The following is a 21,990-nucleotide window of genomic DNA, read 5'->3' as shown; positions in this document are numbered from 1 at the left end:
TTTTGTATTTCCTCAGTGACTTCGTACCAGTGTCTCAGATGTGTCAGGCTGCCTGATGTGAGACAGGTATCTGAAAGTGATGCCCCTCTGATAAAAACAGGCTTCAATAGCACAACACAACCCAAGAAGCATCACAACGATGTCATGAAGAACGGGGTCACAGTCTTACAGCACTTAAAAGGCCTTTTGTAGGAACAGACTTCCATGGTCACATTTCAGGATTTAATTTTTGAAAAAATAATAAAACTGAAAGTACTGGCTCATCTTGGCAAAACTCGTAAGTGAACCCATCCTTCATACGATGTGACTGGAAATAAAATCAACTTGTAGGCATTAGCTAGAAAGAAGAGTTTTCACTGCTATTCCATCCCTTCCTTATACATGCTTTTAAGCTTTTTTCCTTCTCTAAAAATCCCCTTTTCCTCTTTTTCCAGGAAGAGATCTGTCTCACCTACAAAACCAATTCCACAGCTTTAAGAAAACTGTTAACATCATTAGTTAGACAAATGAAATCAACTGGCATCCAAAGAAAATGTTTCCAGATTGACCAAATAATTGACATAACCAGGTAGCACTGGGGAATTCACTCAGAGACCCTTTTGGAGGTGAATAGAACAAAATCCAGCCTGGACACCCCTCTAAGTCACCACATGTAAATCTGAAGGCAGAAGGACATTAGTTTGGATCTCCCAGGCAGCTTCTTTTCTCAAGACATGGAAGACAGGCAGGCAAAAAGCTGTCTTGTTCAGCACTTCGGCACTTCTGAGATGGCACCATAATTTTAAAAACCCTGGGAATGGTTCAGCTTTTTGGAGAGAGCCATTACGAAAGCTATGCACCAACAAATCCCTCCAAAACTCTGAAACATGTAGGGCTTAACGAGACCAATTCTGTTGGCCCCTGTGTAAAGAGGAATTTTTTCCCAGTGTTAAGATTACATTAAGGCACATGGTGGGATATCTTGAGAACAGTTTTGTGAGGTGTGATCATGTTTCCCCGAAAAACTGGGAATACTGTACTTTGTTTTAATAAATTTAAACTATTACTTTAAATCCCATGATACTTATTATGCAGACTTATAGTCTATGCTGTCTACACTGGGAAAGGCCAGAGAGCCACATCTAGCTTGATAATATGAAACAGATCCCATCTATTCTCAGCTCTGGCATACAAGTGCACTTCGCTACGCAAAACAGAGTCTGGGTTCCAGTGTGCAACATCCCCTCCCAATCAAAGCAGCCCAGCCAAGTGTCTGGGTTGTATTATTTCGGTATTAAAGAGAATTTTTTCTTTCTTTTTTTCTTGTTTTTTAAAACGAAGATTGGACTATGCTTTTCCATTTCACACACTTGCTGAAAGTATTTTCTCTCCTCGTTGTCCTGTAGCTTTCTAACTGTTACTAAAACTTTAATCTTTGCATCAATAATGGAAGACAAGTTGGAGGACAACAAAAGGTAAATGGAGTGCTTTCTCATTTTCTTTTAAGTTAGTGTGGACTTTGTTAAACAAAAAAAAACATTTTAAAAAAGAAGAGAAGGATACAGTGACTAATCCTGCACACATGCACATAATCCTACCTAACACTTCTTATGGTTATAAAGTACAGCTGTCAACCACAACTCTTCAGATACAAAATCTTGAAGGGTTTGGAGTAATTTTAGAAGAGTGGGGATTTAGGTATCTTACTAAAAGTAAATAAGAATCATCTTGATATGGCCTCTCCCTCTTTCCTGTCAGATACAAGTCAAATTCGTCCAGCCACCTCTGCTCCAAATAGTGTAAATAGAGTAACATTTGATTACAAATGAGAATCTCTCTTAAACAATACTACCATAAATTGCAGATTAAATACAAATCAAATTATGTTGACTCCACAGTTGCTTAGTATAACAGAGGTGAACATGAGTTGGCCACAATTTGGCCATTGTGTTTACATTCTGTTTGAAAAAAAAGTCATATAGGTGGAAAATTCTAGGAAAGAAACAGAATAGTAAAGACAGTCCCTTGTTTCACAGTAGGTAACTTCAAAACTTCCCATCTAAAGGCTATCCAACCCGAGTGCCAGCTTGTCATATATCCTGTTCTGTGGAACAGGCCAGCAACTGAAGCTGCAGCCAATATTTGTAGTTATCAGAAACAGCCAGTATTTTAAGATTAGCATTGCAAGGTTCCATAAGGTCTTCTTACAGAGCTAGTGAGTCTGCCAGCATTACACTGAAAACGAGACTGAGAAAACTTTTAACTGTTCACTGAACTTTGGAAACTTTTGGACATACCAGAATGGCTTAAACACTCTAAAATCAAACAGATCAGCAGAATCCGACCTGTTAAGGTTTAAAGGTCTTGGCTGTTTTCTGTTCCAAGTATATTGGATAAAAACTGAAGTCAGTACCTTTTGGCAGCATATAATCAAGAGCCTCATTTGAAAGAGTTGTCAGGGTTAATGCATAGATACAGAAAAAGAAATAAAAATAAACCATGGTAAAATTTGTGGCCAAAACAATTTTTGCATACATGTTATCAACACACATGCTTCCTTCCAGTGAGTAGCCCATCTACAAATCAAAAGATAATACTTTTAGAAGCTTAGAGCCAAAGTTCCTTCTAAAAAAAAAGTGCCTTATGGCCTGAAGTCACTTGATCACATCTCAGTTTGCCCAACCTTCTATCAAGTGGGTTAGAATAACCATTGTATATGCACATAGGTCAAACTCTAGAAACAAAAAAATATAGAAAGTGTAATCAACTGTTTCAAAAATCATCTCCCATTCAAGTCATGTCTGAAGTACCAAGGCAGGGAGGAACATCAAACAATACTGACTAACACACTGCCCATATCAGCAGCAGTGCTACAGGTCCCTTCTGACAGGCATTAGGGCATTTGGAGAATATCTGTGCTTCCCAAGGTGATTTTTTTTTCCTAGGAAAAACAATGTCAGTGTCAGTAAAACTTCACCTGTACACAGATACTATGTAAGGTTCATTCAAGTATTTCCTTTAGGAAATGGGCAGTGGAAGGACACTTTCAACACTAAAAATGTTCATTGCATCCTGCTTGTGCTCATACACACTTTGATCAATACGTCTTCCAGTTCTGGGGCTGATGTGCAGCTCAGCAGCCCAACTGGTGAGCTTCGTCCCAGATGATTCCTCCTTGTTAGAGGGCTCCTTCTCAATCCATTCCTTTGGAACTCTTAATTTTAGTATTTTATTTATGGAATCAGAATTCACTGCAATTTGACAAGCACTGATGTATTCTACAGAGATGTTTCAGAAGCTTCCTTCTCAGTCTACCAGCACACCTCAGCTCAGATCTGTGTGTCCTGGCATTCCATCCATGGTTTCTCCTTAAGCACAGCGTGCTAGTGCCATGTTTTTGGCAGTAACAATGGGCAACCCCTTTGATTACATTTGTGATAAAAGCAGGATTCAAATCCAGGTTTTCAGAGGTGAAAGGCTAATGGAGTAACCGAACACATTTGATGCCCAAAACAGTCTTGCAACAGTATAGTTACACTCCCAAACTATTTCCTCAATGAAATGCATGAACTCAGAGCAGATCCAGTGTATTAACTAGTCTTTTCTACTTTGTTCAAGAACCATAAAATCTAAAGAAGGAGTGGGACTCCAAATTCAACTGTTATTTTACAAGTCTTTCAGAAAAGCAAAGCTGACGGGCTCAGAAGCCAACTTAGGATGGCAAAGGAGGCTGGAGTTTCTTCGTTTGGGACTTGATTTGTTTTCAAAGAGACAGGAGAAGCTGCAAACATACTTTTCTCCTTGCTCTGTGTTCAATATGCACTGACTGCTTTCAGAAAACCATTGTCCAGCATGCTTCACGTGGCAGCCTTCACATTGCTTACTGTATTATATTCATTCATCAGTTGTTCATAAGGCACAGAAAGTTCTAGCTCATTATTGGTAAAGGTAGATTCATCAGAGGATGGAAACTTAACGAATTTTTTTGCAGTTTCAGATTCCTCTGCAAGATTATCATCCATAGAGGATTTTGATGTTTCCTCATCATCTGAGACATCTTCCTCTTCATCCTCATCTTCATTTACAAATGTTATATTGGCATTCTCAAATATTAAGGGTCGATAGTCTCTGGAATCCCACACTTCACCTTCTTCTTCACTAATCCTGTCCAGCTGGTTCACGAACATGGTTCCCTCTAGAGGGCTGTCTCCAATACGTTTGTCATGGAGGGGTCTCAGTACATGACCATTCTGAACATCCAGGGAAGCCTCATCATACTCAAATGACTCTGTCTTTGTGTAAGTCACCTGAACATCTATACTGGCGTTCATTTGTTTGGCATTTTCCACTATAATCATTTTGTCATTGCTTGTCTTCAGGGCTTTTTTCCCAATTTGCTTTATAAGGTCGTTGTAGGTCTCTTCCTTCTTTGAAAGAAAGCTGAAAATGTTGACATCCTTGGAGGTACCCATTTGAAGGGGTTTTTTAGACCGAGGATGGTTCTCAAATGACTCTTTTCTTTTTTTCCTCCGTTTCTTGATTGCTTTGTGGACTTCCACAAACATACTGACCTTCCAGTTAACAAAGAGTGAGAGCCAAGCTAGTCCCAGATAGATCCATAACTCCACAAAGTATCGGTAAAGCGCATGATAGTTTGCATCTGGATTTACACCTACAGGAAATTAAAAAGAAAAGCATCACTGAAAGAAGACTCACAGCTGATTAGCCTTTGAAGTTATGACCCTGAGAATTGTTCTCTTCCTCACTAAAAGTGCCTTGTTATTTGAACACTGGTCAGAGCGGTAGCGCATGGGGAAGTGAAAGGAAAAGTTGATCCCACATCTTCCTCTTCTTGGCCACACATATTTTGACCACTGGACTAACAAAATAAAAATTAAGCATATTTATCCTCTTCTCGTAAGATATAAAAGTGAACATTTTCCTGTTTGAAAATTACAAGTCTTCGTCCACCTGTATATGCATACTGAAGTATGTATATACAGGTACCTTCCTTGAGAAAAAGATTCAGAGTTCCACTTATGAGAACCAATGTGCTGAACAAAGCAGTGGATTTTAGAGAAAGAAGAGGTTTAAGAGGGAGAGAGGAATTTGCTCAGCATTCCCCACTGACTAGTTCTAGGCAGGCATACAAAGCATTGTCCAATGTCTACACATCCTGCCCAGTATACTGGATCCCACTCAAATGTGCACAACTACCATGGTGGGCAGGGTAGCTCCTTGCCTGAAATACAGACCTGGAGCACCAGAAGGACTTATGAACTCTAGAACTCGGCTGCAAAATCAACCCAATAAAGGCCTTAAATGTCTACACCAACACTGAAGAGCCAGATCTAGTCCTTTGGATCAGCACCCAGCCTTAAGGGAATGTTCTATCCTTCAAAATGTGCTCAAAAAGCTTAGAAAACATCTTTTCAAATTAAGAGTTTCCAAGTAGAATTGCCACATTATGCATGTAATGAAATAATACATAAAATACAATTACTGACCAGCAACAAAATCTCCAAATCCTATGGTGGTGATAGTGATGAATGAGAAATAGAGGCCTTCAATGTAATTCCATCCTTCAGTCATCATGAAGACAAAGGGAGGAATAACCAGATGAACCAAGACACCCCAAACAATGAATATAGCTGTGCATGTAATTTGGGCTTTCCTCTGTGAAGAAAAAAGAAAAAGTTAGGGAAAGATCTCAATTTTTTTCCCACTCATAGCACCAATAATCATCTGACAGTATCAGATATTTCAGGTCTGTGCTAACAATTTAGCTATCATAATTAAAAGTCACTAAAAGCAACTGAAGTAAACACAGTTTCTTTTTACCTTTAGGCAGAACTCCCTATTCTTACGACTATTTGCTCAAAAAGGATTATTTCCTCATAGTTTCCCTTCATACTCTTGGAATAGTTTAAGGAGTCCCTGGTATTTTATAAATTGGCATGGGATATGGACATAGCTCTTTAGTCTAAAAAGCCATCAGTATCTCTAACTTTCCTTTTACTCATTTGAATACAGAAGATCAGAGGTGTTTTAAGATGTTTCTCTCCTATTTGTGACTCCTTCCCTTTGCCACCCATGCAACCTTTGTAAAAACATGCACATACACATGTATTTCACTACTATTTTCTGTACTTTCTTCTTAGATGCAAAACCCAAGAAAGTTCTTGCTCTGTTTCCTAAACCAGGACCTAAAGCAGCCCCAGTGCCCTCTAGTCACTATGACTCTGCAATGCCTCTCATCTCTGTGCAGAGTTAGAACTGAGAATTCACTTGCAGTGGGTAATAGAGGGAGAAGGTGAAAGAAACCCAAACAAACCATCACCAAAAAAAACCCAACAAAATGCCACAAACCAAATGCCACAAGCCAGTAACTCAGAACAAAATATAATTTTGCTGTAGGTTCACTGCACAGCAGGAAATATTCATACTAGCACACAGGCAGGTGGGAGCCAAGCAGGACAGCCTATTTTCATTTCTGTGCCTGAGGAGCTTGAATGAAACATCTGTGAAATGGAGCCTCATGTAAAGTCCTAAAGGTCTTTAATGTACGAAGTAGTACCAAAGGTTTTTATGAGATCTCATTTTGCTAAACTTCTTGCAGAACTAACACATCTGACTCCATTCCTCTTTCAGTTGCTTCAATGCAGCATCATTTGGGAAAATTTGTATTTGTGCAAGTGTTCATTTTCTACAAGATAAGTAGGCAAGTTAAGAAGTGTAAGCTTAATTCATGCATCAAAACTACACAGTTCAAGGGTAAACAAGTAAGGGCTTACCAAGCTTACTCCTCTTTTTGTCAGAAACTGGCCCAGCCTCTTGGCACGTCCTCCAAAGAACTTCCCCAGAGCACTGATCCACGTCAAGCAGAGAGGGACTCCAAAAAGCCCATAAAATATGCAGAAGAGACGCCCAGCATGTGTCTTTGGGGAAACATTTCCATAACCTGAAAGAGATAAGTATGTCCTCCTTCTGTTTTTGTTGAAGAGAATTCAAGGCAACTCTACCCGTGCACAAAACAACACCGTGTGTGCTCCTACTGTGACAGGCACTCCTTACTTCACCATCTAAATGGGATTTAGTTTACTCCAGCTGCTCATCTTCTGAATCTGGATGCCTTCCAATTCTACTCTAGCAAACACGCAAAAACCCCGCACTTTAGCGTCACCGAGATTCTGTTCACCTTTTTCTGGCAAAGATGGGGCAAATACAAAATAAAGCTCATCTCAAAACTTCTAATATCAGCACTGTTAAAACTTGCCTGATTCAATTTTATGGAATGAAACTCAAAATTCATCCTGAAGCTAGAACCCAGGCGAAAGATCCACTATATGGATTTACCTTGTGACCTGGTACCTTTGCAGGGTAAGAGCTTGTGAGTTAAGTGCAAGGCACAAAAGTGCAAGATATTTCAAATTAATTTAGTTCTTTGCTGGTCACAGAACCCAACAGGACATTACAGATTCAGGCTTTAAAATCAGCAGCCTATTTTCTGAACTTCTGACAGAGTTCTCTTGTTTAGGTGTGTTATTGACTTTAACATTTTCATAAGATATAATATAAGCTGGGTATTGTGAACTTTAAACATTAAAGAAAACCAGAATACTGCATATGGTATCAAAGTAAGACTTCTACATTCGGTCCTCTCTGGTTACTTTCCACTCCTTTTTTTTTTTAATTGTAGGTTCAACAAGTGTGTAACAACGCCATGTAAAGCAAAGATTTTTCTGTAAAAGCAGAAGGCAAATGATGTTGAGTTCTGAAAACCTATATATCACAGGGGGAAGAAGTCTTCCAGTGCAGAGAGTCTTACAAGCACAAATCAGTAGTAACATTTAAAAAGCAACAATTGTTCTGCTTCACCTTTTTTTAAGAGGTAAATAAAAGGTCTAGTTAGTTCTGCAAGCCAGGAGCACTGATAATTTAGTAGTACCTCAGGAGGATGTGTGTGTGTGTAATTGGACAGCAATACAAAAACCTCATACGCACTTGCCTTAGGTATTTGTTTAATTGAATGCTTTGTTATGATTTTGTTTTGGAGTTTTATGATTTGGAAATTTAAGTGCATGAATCAGTGGAACTGGAATGACATGAGCCAACCCCAAAGCACCTTTAATCTATTACTTATTGGAAAGCCACACTTTTCTCTTCTGTACACACATGGAGAGAGAGCCAAAACCCTCATTTTTTTCCTCTATGAATCTGCAGGTGAACACATACTTTAGGCAGCTCCAGCCATGGGGAGGTACTTTATTTGGTGGCTACCTTGACACAGAAATGAGAGAGTACAAACACACCAGAGCCTGCAGAGAACTACAGCAAGGAAGGTTGACACAGTAAATATTTACCGATTGTAGTGATCACAGTAGCAGCAAAGATCACAGCGTTCGGCCAATTCCAGTTGTTGAAGGTATTGTTCCCAGTGATGGCAACCCCCTGTCCAGCAGCATCTGACACAACCTGTAAGGAAAAAGTAACAATCAATCTTGTAAAATCTTGGCAGCCTAAAAAAGAAATTTATCTGTCCCTCTCAGGTTTTCCCCCTTAGCTCATACTTGCAAAAGAATCTCTGAGTTTTTTGTGAAGGCTGGCCTAGTGTGTTCACTAACAATAATTTTATGAAATACTAAAAACTTGCTTCACAGAAGAAAAATTATTGCAGGTGCTCTGACATTTCAATAGGGAGTTTTAATTAGATAAACTTTTACTTGACTTATGAGTTTAAATCAAATGGATCTCTTTCAGAGATCAAATACCACTCCTGGAGACTGAACTAGCACTTAACCTCCAGTGCAGATCTTGAATTTGGTTTAATATTAGGGACATCTTCAGAACTACCATCCATTTCAGAACACTGTTACATGCCTCAGCTTGACTTGGGTATGAATGTCATAGAATCCTTGGCAAAGGTCATGTGATTCACGTTAAGTCACCTGCTGTCTCTACCAAAGTCAAACCATCTATAAGCAAACAGTAAAACTGTACTTTTCAAAGGCAGAGAAACTAAGATTTTTTTTCCCACAGCATTTCATGCAACAGGATTCCAATCATTGTCCTTGAATCAGGCCCTTTTCTTCTCCCACGCTGGAATCTGGTATGCCATGATGAATGCAAAGCACTAACTATTATTTAGTGCAGAAAGGGAAAGTTTCAGATCAAAACCATGCATCTGGCTGATTCTGGAGTGCACTTCCACTTCCCCAAAATAAAAGGGAAAACTAAACAGATATACTATATTCTCTCTGGGAAATCTTTAGTTATTTAAATCTTTGCCCTGTCACATCATGATGCAGTTAAAGCCTTACCAGGTTACTCTGCTTTTTTCCCTTCAGTGTAAACACTGAACAAAACTGAGGCTACACCCATATACAGAAAAGGTGAAGATATCTCCAAATGTTGACTTATAATGTTACCCACTGTCTGCATTTCTCCCTCAATAAGTGTTGACTATAGAAACTATCTGCAGCTAAATATGTAAAAAAACAAAGCAATATACTTTTTAAAAAAAATTAGAAATAAACATGACAGGTGATGTTTATCTTAAACTTCAAGAACAGATAAAGGTAACTACAACCAATTCTTCCTTCCCCCATCACCCTTTCCTTCCTTTCCACTTGATTAAGATCTGATCTTGAACCCAGCAGAGACTCAACACAAAGTTCAATCACTATTGAAAACATACACAAGTTAACACAGGTTTTAATTATTCTTGAGACTTATTACATATCACCACCCTCTTACTGTAATAAAAATACCCTCAAAGTGAATGCATTGTACATACACAAGATGCAAACAATTTAATTAAAAATGTACTTTCAACACATAGGCTGTTCCAGAGGATAAAAGGAGAAGCATTAGAAGTGAATGAAGGTAAAGAACTAGATTTTTTTTTTCTCCTAGTAAACTCAATGTGTGTGTAAAACTGGATGCAGTGTCTTTCCATAGCCTACAGGCTCTGAATAGAAAAGGACAGAGTTCTCACCAAGGCACTCCTTTATCATGAGAAAATGGTGTACAAATGAGAAGCGGCCCTAAAACAGGCAGGTTGAGAGCAGGCAAGTAAAACACACAATGTCACCCCTCTTCCAAAAAAAATATGGATCATAGGAGCTCATCTGAGAAGAAACCAAAGTACAATCACTCATTTCTGCCATGGTCTGCAGAGGAACTTCCTGAAAGTCCCAAAGGACATCCAAATCACCTGAAAAACACAATCTGTTATCTATTATTCTTGAAAAGATGCCTTAACTTCTTCCATTGCCTAAATGCTACAGTGAGCACCAGTTTTCCAGTCATTTTCCATTCCATAAGCAGACTTGGATTTTTTTTACTTGTTTCCTCACAGAGCAAGTGCTCTCCAAGAGACACAGTGAACTATCCACTCCCATTGTCATGGGCCATTATCTCATTGCATTAATCCACCTTGGCCTGACCTTATGAGCTCAGTTTCCCAGTACATACAATTACGTCAAGACCTGCCAGGATCTGAGGTCTGGAGGTCTAAAGAGGGCCCAGATCTGAGGGGAAGAAGCTGCTGGACTGAGTGGCAAACAGCTGCCCCTCACATCCAGGCAGCTAACATTTTGGGGGCGATGGCCAGCTCTACAAGTTATATGAACCCTTGGGATAGTGAGCCACAGATAATTCTTCAGACACAGCTGGCATCCTCTTCCTGTCCCTATCTGCACACAGCTATTGGCTATTTGCATACAATTATCTATGCTCTACAGTCCAGTCTGTTATTTTATGCCTGCATTAAGTCTGAATGCACTGTATGCATCCCAGCTGCAGGAACAAAGATGGTCACAAAACACGCTTAGATAGCTTCGGTGCTATGGGAAATATGTAGCTGCTTTCCAAGCAGCATAACTTTTGACCATACTGAAATAATTAAAGATTTTGGCTTAAAACAAACAAAAAAAAAGTGTGAGTGGACACTATACAACTGAACAGCAAACATGGTTGTGTTGGGGTTTTTTTTGTTTGGCAGATCTGTTAGGCTCTAATGTCAGAGATACATTTGTTTTCATATGCTAGGATATAGAATGCCCCAAGTTGGCTGTGCTTGATTTCTTAAACTGTAGAAAATTTCCTCCAAAAAGCCTCTCAATTGTAAAAAAGGAGGCAATGAAGAAGAGGAAGAAGAGGGTAGATGGTGCAAGTGTTCTCAGTACCTTGAAAGATGTAATTTAAAAATACCTTTTCAAGTATGCCCATATGCAAAAGCTGAAAATAACTAAGTCGTAATTTATACATCGCCTTAGGTCTCACCTCAAGACAGTTCATACTGATAACAGCAGGACTGTATTTTCAGTCAAATGTCTTTTGCCTCAAAGAATCAAAACCCCTCTTCTCCCTCATTCCCTACAACTCCAGTTCAGCTTCTTGGCAAAGGAAAAAGGGGAAGAAGTTTTAGAGACTCTGGTGTCACTGTTGAAAATTAAACAGACTTAACACTACTACCTCTTCTGGTGACATTAACACAAGTAGGAAAAGAGATGCAATTTGAAAGTAATCAAGCAGACAATGTGCTCCATTTCCCCACAAACCCCAGCACTGCTCCAATACAGCTTTGTGTTTCCTGGCTTTGGTGACATTTTTATTAACCCTCTGATGACCAGGAGAACTCCAGATTCACCAGGTATCGCAGGAAACAGTTGCTATATCTCCTCTATCTTGGACCAAGAAGAGGAATTTGTCTCCGACGTTTTAGACACCTGCCATTTGAATCCACCCTACATGAGTAAGGATAGGGCTGGAAACTTCTCAAAACAAATTTAAAAATAGCAAGGTGAAGTCTTGGCCCATGTAGGTCACACACCATTACTGATTTTATTTGAGGAGTTAAGGAGTGCAAGAAAATCTTAAGATACTCTAGTAAGGAACAGCCAGGTCTGCTGACAATAAGCAATAGGAAGACAAAAAGGACTTCTGGGGTACTTGTGGCCAGATAGACAGATACACCAGACTGAAGAGAGAAGACAATAAACCAGCTATATGTAAACTAGAGCAACAGATCCTACCCCACAGGCACCCTACTACATACAGGAAGAACACCAGACATTGCTCGAAGCCAGGTCTCTTTTGAAGAGGCTACAGCCTCCTGTGTTATTCAAAGCATTCCCCGGGGATCTGACATATAGATCTAAGGCAGCTTTAAGGTTCTCCCAGTGGTATGAACAATTGTCTTTTGAAATTATGTTCTTCCACAAGAAAGGAGATGTAATTGAACTATTAAGCCTGAAATTAGACCCAATGGCTTTCATTCTACTCTCAACATTATTACAGTGTAATGGACAATCACAGCTCTCTACTAGATCCAAAAGCTGAATCCATTAAAGCAATAACTGATGCATCCTTTGAGGACTCCTAGGCTTTGTCCTCAGAGGACTCCAAAGGAACACAGGAGTAATTTTGCTTCTTTCTCAAGTTCTTTGATAAGGATGCAATGATTTAGTGCACTGAAAAACACTGTATTTCAAACCGATCAAGTACTTTAGAGACTTTCCTACAAGGAATAAAAGCTTTAACAACAATCTTTTTATCACATTGACATCTAAATCTCTTATCGAATTTGAAGAACCAGAAAAGTGCAATAGTTATCTGATCATAGGTACATATAATACTGACAACTTAGTCAATCACAATAAAATTGTCCAGGGTAATAAATTTTAAATTTAAAACTAATTTAACCACTTAATCTTTAACCAGATTTCAGTTTTAACCAAGTCCGGTAGCAGCAGGGCTAAACAGATAGGTGAAGTGGTACAAGCAGTTGTATGAACAAAAAGCCTAAAAGAACTTGTAGTGACTTTGAAACTACATAAACATTTAAAATCCATGCCATGCAAATTACACACCCTTTTACTTGTCTGACATGGGTTTTACAGTGATTTAGGTTTTCTGGCTCCAGATAAGAAGTACAGTAGCAGTCAGATGTTTATAATAATCACATTTTAAGTGCAATAAAACCATATTTAATTGTTAATGAGTATCTTTTCAATAATAAAAAAGATGAGTCATGTTAAGACTCCCAGGTCAGATATACATTACAAAGTTCTGCTGACCTGGATAACACTGTCTCAGGATTGGCTACACGTATGTAGAGAGAAAAGAAACCCTCTCAGTCAGTAACCCTTGTGAAGGAAAAATGCCTGTGGGTGGTCACAGCCAGATTGACAGGACAGCTTCCTCAGACTCATTATGTGGACAGGCAGCCCAGTGGCCATGGCCAGAAGTTTCCTGTCCTGTTGGCATACTGCGCTTTGATGTCTGCTTGCACATTAAAAGCAGCAGAACCTATTTCACAGGCACAGTCTGAATTTTGTAAGTACTTTATAGCTAGATTAAGTTGTAGATTCACAGTCAAAGTAGAATATATTAATCCTGGCTTACAGCTGTCATAGCTCAACTACTGAGTTTGTGTATTTAGTTGTTAAACAACAAATATACATCTAATGTAATACTAAACACCATGATCTATTTTTCTGAGTTATAGTCACTGGAGAAAGAAAAAACAACGAACAAACAGGGTAGATGTTGAAGTTGATTGATTTTACTCTGCACCCTGATGTGCCCCAACTAAATGGAAGATACAGTCCATCACAGAAAAAAATTTTCCTCTCTGGAATACCTTGGCAGCTTGGGTTTTGAGTAAGGAAGTGGAAAGTGAAGCCAACTATGCAACTAATGATTTTACCAATGAGTAAAATCTCTTTCTCCGCAACTACTTTTTATGGCTAGATACAGGAGGTGTACACAAGTAATGTTTTATTAAAATTTCCTGTTTGAGTTCTTCAAAGACTTCATGTTAACCTAGATATTTTTTCACCTCTCTTCCCAACCACCAAGACAAATGCAGTACTGCTAAGAAAACCTCGCTGTGCCACTCTGCCTACTCTGGTAGCCAGAGACACAACGTGGCAGAGCTGCAGGAAGCCGAGAGAATTCACATATGGTGAAATTATTTCATCGAGGCAGCAGAAACATCATGTCGTCTTTAGAATGGCTGCTATACACACATCTGTGCACAGAAGTGGAAGCTCATCACTTCTTGGAAAGGAAAAAAACTTATTTAAAGTTTGGAATACAAAAAATTCACATAGCCTAGAATACAAAAGAGCAGCACCCTATCTGGACACGCGTGTTTCTGCCACTTGGCACCTGGCAGCTTTAATATGTATAATCTGCTCCAGGCAAGAGTTCTCAGGAAAGGATGGTAGTAGCAACCATCCTCCCCTTCTGAACAGCTCAAAGCAACTGAGAAGCACACAATTGTGGTTCCTGCCATCTTTTTTCACTCCCATCTCTATAGTGTAATGACAGACTTACCCTAACTGCTCACTTGGACTCGAGTTCCCAGCTGAATCACGCTGGCAGTATGACCAGGGCCAGCACACAGGGCCAAGTGGACAAGCCTTTGAGGCTGCCTTTGCCACTTGACAGTCTCTGCAGGATTACACAAACCAACAGGACCTAGGATAGCTGACCTTTCATTTCCCTCTCAGCTTTATCTGTGTTTGCAGTATGAATTTCATGTTTGTCAGGGCAAGAACCATGCCAGATGTAAAAAGAAGTCTTTTAGCTGAGTCCTGGATTTCCTACTGCTCTTCTGTGGGGAATGGTTTGCGACCTTTTTTGAGAAAGAAAAATAAGACAAATGAACCACATTGTCTCAGTCTGACAGGCAACACCCTTGTGCCTTGCTAACCTGTGAAAGTTTTACTGTCCTTTACTGACCTATGCAGAGAGTGGAGCTGGAAGGTGGTTGGGGCAAGAGGTGCAGGATATGAGTCAGCAGCACCTGCATTAGAGAAGGATGGTGGGAATTAATAAATTCCACATTAAGAGAGGAGCACATCAGTTGACTACACAAGTCTGATTCTGGATCAACTAAGCATAAGGAGTGAACACCCAGCTGGCCTGTATAAAACTAGGTTCTGCAAGACTCATGATAATCCTAGAACTTGTATGGTCTGTTTTAGCAAACAAAATCCAAGGCAGAAACAGCTTATTTCTAACAGGACAATGGGGTTGTGGATGGTAGCCAGCTACCACAAAGTTGAAGTTGAAACTGAAGCAAAAAATAGGAAGTAATCATTGAAGGAATAATGTTAACTTTCACCTCTAGAAGAACAGAAACTCCGCAAGCCACATGCTTGATATTGAAGGATGTAAATAACACACATAACCAAAAGAATACATGAAGATTATGCAAAAAACACTAGAGAGATCACTATGCTTATACAGGATTCCTTCCCCTTTATCTGTGAATTGAAATAGAAGAAAAAAATAAAAACAAGCCCTGGAAACCAAGTGTTAATTCCCAGGTTTACATTCCTATGCAGATCAACTACAAATAGCAGGAGGTAAGTTTTCCCATTGCTGTCATAACCAATCACTTTATAAATGCAGTGCAAGTGCTATTGCAAGTACATACATATTTTGCATTTTTCAATCAACAGTTTAGTGTTAAAATATAGTTCTCTTATCAAAGGACAAAGTTTTAAAGATTCTCAGTAGGGGAAAAAATCCTGGCAAAACATGGATTAACATACTTCAATGGAGGACTGTTTTCCAACAATAGCAAGATTTAATCCAGAATGAGATTATATTTTCACACTTCTATCAATACAGCAGATAAAATATTATCTTCTCACTCTTCCACAGTCTTCAGAGAAAGAAGAAGTCAAAGAAGTATTTTTTCAACTGCTTCAACACATCAGTGGCTCTTGTTTGTGTGTTTTTAATAAGGCAATTATAAAAGTTATTTAAATTTGCTACAAGAGACTTTAAATGATCCACCAATATCTTACAGCACACAAAATAGAAAGGTATATGTAGAGTTCAAATGCAGTGTATATAACACACTTTATCCAAAAGGTTATATGACAAGATTGAACTCGCTCTGCAGAAAAAGTTTGGCTAATCTTGTTGATTCTTCATTTACCCAGCCAACTTCTTAGTGTTTGTTCAGGTCATGCAACAGTGCTTCTCAATGCATAAATGAATTACAGAACCAAGACCCTCTGTTGCTTTCTCTCCATTATGCTTTACTTTGGTCTGTCAGAAGTTGTGCCCTCACCTAAGCAGAATTCTTCTCACCTAACTGAGCCTCCAGCACATGCCACTTCATACAAAGCTGTCCCTACATCTAAGCCTGACATTTAAAGAACGCATGTAAATACATGTCTGGTTTATCACTCTGCATAGTTTTGTGATACAATACACAGCAAACTAGACATCATTTTTGGCTGTTAGTTTAGAACATGGTACACCCAGAAGGTTTCTTTACATGTCTTGCTCTTGATTTCTTATTTAAGTCATTTTCTCACAATTTGTTATTGATTTATGTTTAAGTGGGGAAACTCCTGTTCCAAGACTTCAATGTGGCTGGCACTTCTTTTTTTTTTAAGCAGTCTTGCTAGTTTTATTGCAATATTTTATTATCTCCATTTAGATGGAGAAAGCACGGAGTGGGATACCTTGTCCTTTACTGGACTTTGAAAGCAGATTCAAGTGAAAGTAATTAAGTACATGCTATGAAGAAAGCTGTGGATTAGAGCTCAACATCCCTTTTAATTTACTAATTAGCCAGCACAGAACAGGCTGTCCAGTAAGAACATCAAAGACCAGAAACTACCAAACAAGATACTACCAAACACAGAGAAACGCAGAAACGGTCTTTACCAGAAAGAAAATACTGTTGACTAAATAATTGCATCACTGTGCTATAACGAAGCCCTGTGTATGTCCCTCAAAGGCCATAACTGAGTTTGAAGAGGGATTAGAAATCCTACACACATACCTTGAGAATATACACTATTTAGTATGATTCTGAGGAATCTTCTATAAGGTTTATTTAGGTGCTCAGAACCGAGGAAGAACACTGACATACCCCAATGCAAACTGGAACTGCTCACCATGAGCTCCAAAATCTCTCTGCAAAACAGTTTGCTGGATACGCCAGTGAATTCCTATTTGTATCTGAAGTTCAACCACATCAGCTGTTCTTAAAATTCACACTACCCAATCCCAGAATCACCTGTAAATACAAAGAGTATTTAAACAACAGCATCCTTGCTATGGGTTAGTGAATCCATTGTGTTTGTGTGGCCACACTTTGGTAGCTAGGGGCACTACAGGGGTGGCTTCTGTGAGAATCTGCTTGAAGCTTCCTCCATGTCCAGCAGAGGCAATGCCAGCCAGCTCCACGACAGATGTGCCAAGGCTGGGCCTATCAGAAATTAGGGTAAAACCTCTATGATAATGCAGTTAAGGAAAAAAAAGTTATTGCTCAAATGTAACTGCAGCCAGAGCAGAGAGGAGTGAGAATGTGAGCGGAACGGCCCTGCAGACACCAAGGTCAGTGCAGAAGGAGGGGCAGGAGGTGCTCCAGGCTCTGGAGCTGAGATTCCCCTGCAGCCCCTGGTGCAGCCCATGGTGAGGCAGCTGTGCCCTCAGCCCGTGGAGGTCCCTGGGGATGCAGAGCTCCACCTGCAGCCCTGGAGGAACCCACACCAGAGCAGGTGGATCCCTGAGAGGAGGCTGTGACCCTGTGGGAGGCCTGTGCTGGAGCAGGGTCCTGGCTGGAATGTGCAGCCCCATGGGGAGAGCTCTCTCTGGAGCAGGTTTCCTGGCAGGACTTGTGACCCCATGGGGGACCCACACTGGAGCAGGCTGTGCCTGAAGGACTGAACCCTGTGCAAGAGTGACCCCCCTGCAGCAGCTCAGAGAGAACTGCTGCCCATGAGACAGACTCATGCTGGAGAAGCTCATGGAGAGCTGTCTCCTGTGGGAGGGACTCCATGGCAGAGCAGGGGAGCAACTCCTCTCCCTGAGCAGTGGCAGGAGCAATCTGTGATGAGCTGACCATAAACTCCCATTCCCTGTCTTCCTGAGCCACTGAGTGGGAGGAGGTAGAGCCTGTGAGGAGAGAGGGGTGAGAGGAAAGTGTTTTTAAGATTTATTTTACTTTTCATCATCCTGCTCTGATTTTGTTAGTAATAAATTCAATTAATATCCCCAAGTTGAAACTGTTTTGCCTGTGATGGTAAGTGGTGAGTGATCTCTTCCTGTCCTTATCTCAACTCATAAACCTTTCTGTATTTTCTCTCTCCTGTCCAGTTGTGGAGGAGAGTGATAGAGAGACTTTGGTGAGTGCCTGGCATCCAGCCAGTGTCAACCCACCACATTTTACTACTGCATACAGTCTCAAGGATCTTCCAAAAACATGTGTGAGTGAAATTTTTCAAATGCATTTGTGTTTAGATACAATGCCTTTATAAATAAAACATAAGAGATAACACTGTCACAGCTCCCTACCTTTATTAAGACTAGTGGCTTAAAATCTGTCCTGACTTTGCAGAACAGACCTGCTTTCTAACTATTCTGCCAAGTGGAAAAGAGTTTTCCACACCTTCTCCCAGGCACTGATGACAGATAGATAGCACTTTTCCACCCTTTCTCTTTGGTATTATTATTTTAACACCAATTACACACATGTTAAGCAATGCAGAAAGCTCTTCAGTGGACTGAGTCTCCAAAGGAACAGAGTGACAAATTTCAATCTGTGCGTTTCAGGTTTTTTTCTCCTGGGTTTTGCTGTATGTTTTTGCAAGTGCAGAGTGCTAAATGATAAGTGCTAAAATTATAAATTTGTAACAGGGACCAAGCACTGACCTTCATTAATCCCTAACTGCTGACAGTGACAACCCAGTGAAGAGAGGAAATAATTAATTTAACATGCAAAGGGCAGCCTCGTTAAAGACAGCAGTACAGGCACAAGGACCTCTTTTTGTCTCTGTGTCCTCTTACTCTACATGCTTCCTAGCTGGCAAAATGAATGAGGGTAGAGCATGCACATTTGTCACAGACAGAAACACTCCTTATTTCAGTCTTTTAAGTGGTCATCTGTTTTCTTGTTTATCAATTAAAATTTAATCAGACTAAGTGATCCTCTAGAAAGGCAATCTGTTAATTAACCCATATTAGACAGCAGAAATCAGGCTCTTCAAGCACAATCTCAATTTATTATCCAGAAATAGCTCTCATTAGTCAGAGACAAGAAAGAAGGGAAAGCTTTCATGTACAAATTTAGAAGATATATGCTCTACTCTGGTTTTAGCTTGTTATCTGAAGGCCATGCAATAATTTACGAATTTAGAGAAGATGTAAAGAACCATCTTTTTAAATGCCTGAAACTGAAAGACACATAAAGCTCTAATTGTGGTTTAAATATAATATTTATGAGTCTGGAAACTTCAGGACACAGTCCAGTGGAAGCAATTTGTGAGTTCACAGACAAATTAATTCCACATCATTGTTTGGAAACAGAAAAGGTAAATAATTCTGCCAGCTATTCCTTGCTTGAATAGATGATCAAAATGCATAAGAGTTGGGGATAAAAAAATTATGGCACTCTATAGTGCCAGCATTTGCTATATTGAATATTGTTTTTTCTCCTACTTTCCCCTGAACACACTCTACCCACCACCTCCTACCCCCCAATTAAAACCAGACATTCACATGCTGGCCATTTTACTTATTCATATAGATGTAAATGCTGATCATTGCAATGAATTCTATCTACAAAAAGTCCTTAGTGTTGCTTCTACTTGGAGAAACAGTCTTAGTACTTAGTGTGTAATGTTCTGCAAGATTAGCTGCTCAATCAGTGCTGGTAACCAGCACCACCACCTTTTCCTTCCCTCCAAGGTGGACACAAACATCACAAAGTGTATTGATATGCTTGAGTTTTGCAGGGAAAGTTACAGCTGAGTAATAAACCTAATCAAGAGAGCTTTCCTGAGGATATGATGCTTCCCAAGATGCAAGTGCACATTTTTTTGTGTGTCACTTGGCATGGAGAACAAAGAGAGTTTTAAAGTTAGTGGAAAATATCCTGGGAAACAATCCCCATTGAATGATGAGAGAATTATCTCCTGTGGGACAAACAAATGGGTGGAGATCAAACTTAACCCTCCTAGCTTCCCAAATTTCACAATATCTGAAAATTAAAAGAAAAACAGTAGTTCCAGGAAAGGCTCTTGATTTAATAACAGAAAGTACCTGCCTGTGGAAGAGAACCATGGGAAAAACTGACTTGGTTCAATTATAAAGAGAACAGACTAGCAAAATACAGTTTAAAATGCTTCTAGTTTCTTTAATCACCTACTTCAGTCTATGCTGTGAACTTAAACTCTCCTTGAATTAGCCCACAGTAAGAGGAGAGTTCCAAAACTTCCATATCTTGAAACTGGACCTCATTGCCCTTGAGAACAGCAAAGGTTTTGTCATCAATTTTATTTAGAGAAGATAAGCAAGTTGTACTGCAAAAATAAAGGGTGAGAGGAGATAGCATTGCTTTCTTTGTACTGTATCAGAAACTATAAGGCAAGACTACAAACAAAAAGCCTTTTAAACAAAAAGCCAATTTTGTATAAGAAGAAACAACAACAACAAAAAAATAAGCTGAACTAAGCTGCAAATTCAAACAGACTCTCAATCAGGCAACAGCTCTTAATCAAAACTTTCAGCATGACAGTGTGTAAGAATCTCTCTGCCTAAAACAAGATCCAGATTAAGAGTGATTAGTTAATCTAATGTAAATATTTCTGCAATGTGGTGTTAGAGGTAAGATTTTGGATCTGGAATCTTTTTTACTACTATAGTGCACTGGGGAGCCTATTTTTGTCCTTTAGTAAAATCCTCTTAATAAGAGAGAAGGATTTCTTCAGAGATGTTGGGAAAAACTGTTGAGTCTTTCACCATTTTGTGTGGCTCCATTCAAAAGCATGCGGGAGTTCTTCCTCAAGGATGGACACAATGCCAAGTGCCAAGTGCCAAAAATAAATGGGGAAGAGCAAACCAAATGATTTGGAAAGAAACAACTCTACTGATGAATAGAAAACTAATACTTTTGTAGCACAGGCTTGATTTATTTTTTTCTCTTGACAGACTTCTAACAAGGTCTTCAAGTAAGGTTTGAGCCATGTAGAATACATTTAATTTCCTTTACTGAATATACTAGCGGTTCTACAAAGTGGATGCATTTCCCTACTGACTTTGTGAAGGTTTTGTCTTAAGGCCACATTGAAAAGAAGTACAAGTCAAGATTACTGATTTTATAATGATAATTTGCACTCCTTATTTGTACCAAGTGCTATTCTGCTGAAGGTTTACAGATGGCTGTTACGTCTACAGCTACAGACATAACACAAGAGCTGTCCTCTTTGGATTAAGCAAATTTTGCATGAAAATATTCCATCTGACAATGGAAACAGAACACAAATCTGAGCAACATGGTCTAGTGAAAGGTGTCTCTGCCCATGGGAAGGGGGTTGAAACTGGATGATCTTTAAGGCTCCTTCCAACCCAAACCATTCTATAATTTTGTTCTTTTGTTTTGTAAGAAGCAACGCAAGAGTTGCATTTGTCTTTGCAGTTTTCCACCATAAGCATCTATTTTACAAAACAGTGTTTTAAAAATAGGCAGTATAAGACATTTCCAGTCAAAACACACGTATGTGTTTTCTAGCAAGTCCTCACATTGTGTACATGAGTGTTTGTGGAAACTTGTTGTATTCCGCCCAGACATGATTTGGATGATGCTTATTGATTTCATGGTCTGCAACGAGTTCTATATTTTGCCTTTCTCCATTCTCATGGAAAGCATCCTCATTGCTTTCCCAAACTACCTTTACTGAAAGGAATGTCCTAAATCTGAGGCTTCACTTTTCATGCTGTAAAATTCAAGAATAAAATCACAGAAGGATGTTCAGCCCAAACAGGGTTGGACCTAAGCACACTTCCTCATTAAGGCAAATTGAGGCCAAGCCAGCATTGTTCACATGAATTGACAGAAAAACAGAGTAGTTAGGTGTTTGGAAATATTTGTTGCTCTTTCTATACCATGAAATCAAGCCTGCAATCAAGCCTTGACGAGAAAGTGAAGTTAACACCACTGATCAGAAACCAAGCAGCTGTAAGATGCTA

At 39.5% G+C, this 21,990-nt stretch overlaps 1 protein-coding gene across 1 annotated transcript in view; it reads right to left on the bottom strand.

The window, feature by feature from the left end:
- Positions 1 to 1,554: 1,554 nt before the first annotated feature.
- The window catches only part of KCNK5 (potassium two pore domain channel subfamily K member 5), a 33,523-nt gene continuing 13,087 nt past the window's right edge, over positions 1,555 to 21,990 (bottom strand). Inside the window, exons 2-5 of the mRNA XM_063390862.1 lie at positions 8,343 to 8,454; positions 6,774 to 6,940; positions 5,487 to 5,655; positions 1,555 to 4,651 (exon numbers count right to left, since the gene is read on the bottom strand). Coding sequence (XP_063246932.1) covers positions 3,837 to 4,651; positions 5,487 to 5,655; positions 6,774 to 6,940; positions 8,343 to 8,454 — 1,263 coding nt within the window. The 3' untranslated portion in view covers positions 1,555 to 3,836. The remainder of the gene's footprint in view (positions 4,652 to 5,486; positions 5,656 to 6,773; positions 6,941 to 8,342; positions 8,455 to 21,990) is intronic.

Source organism: Prinia subflava, chromosome 2 (genome assembly GCF_021018805.1).
Source record: "Prinia subflava isolate CZ2003 ecotype Zambia chromosome 2, Cam_Psub_1.2, whole genome shotgun sequence".
Classification (NCBI taxonomy): domain Eukaryota; kingdom Metazoa; phylum Chordata; class Aves; order Passeriformes; family Cisticolidae; genus Prinia; species Prinia subflava.
The sequence above is the reverse complement of the archived record's forward strand: the minus strand, read 5'-3'. Positions and strand labels throughout refer to the sequence as shown.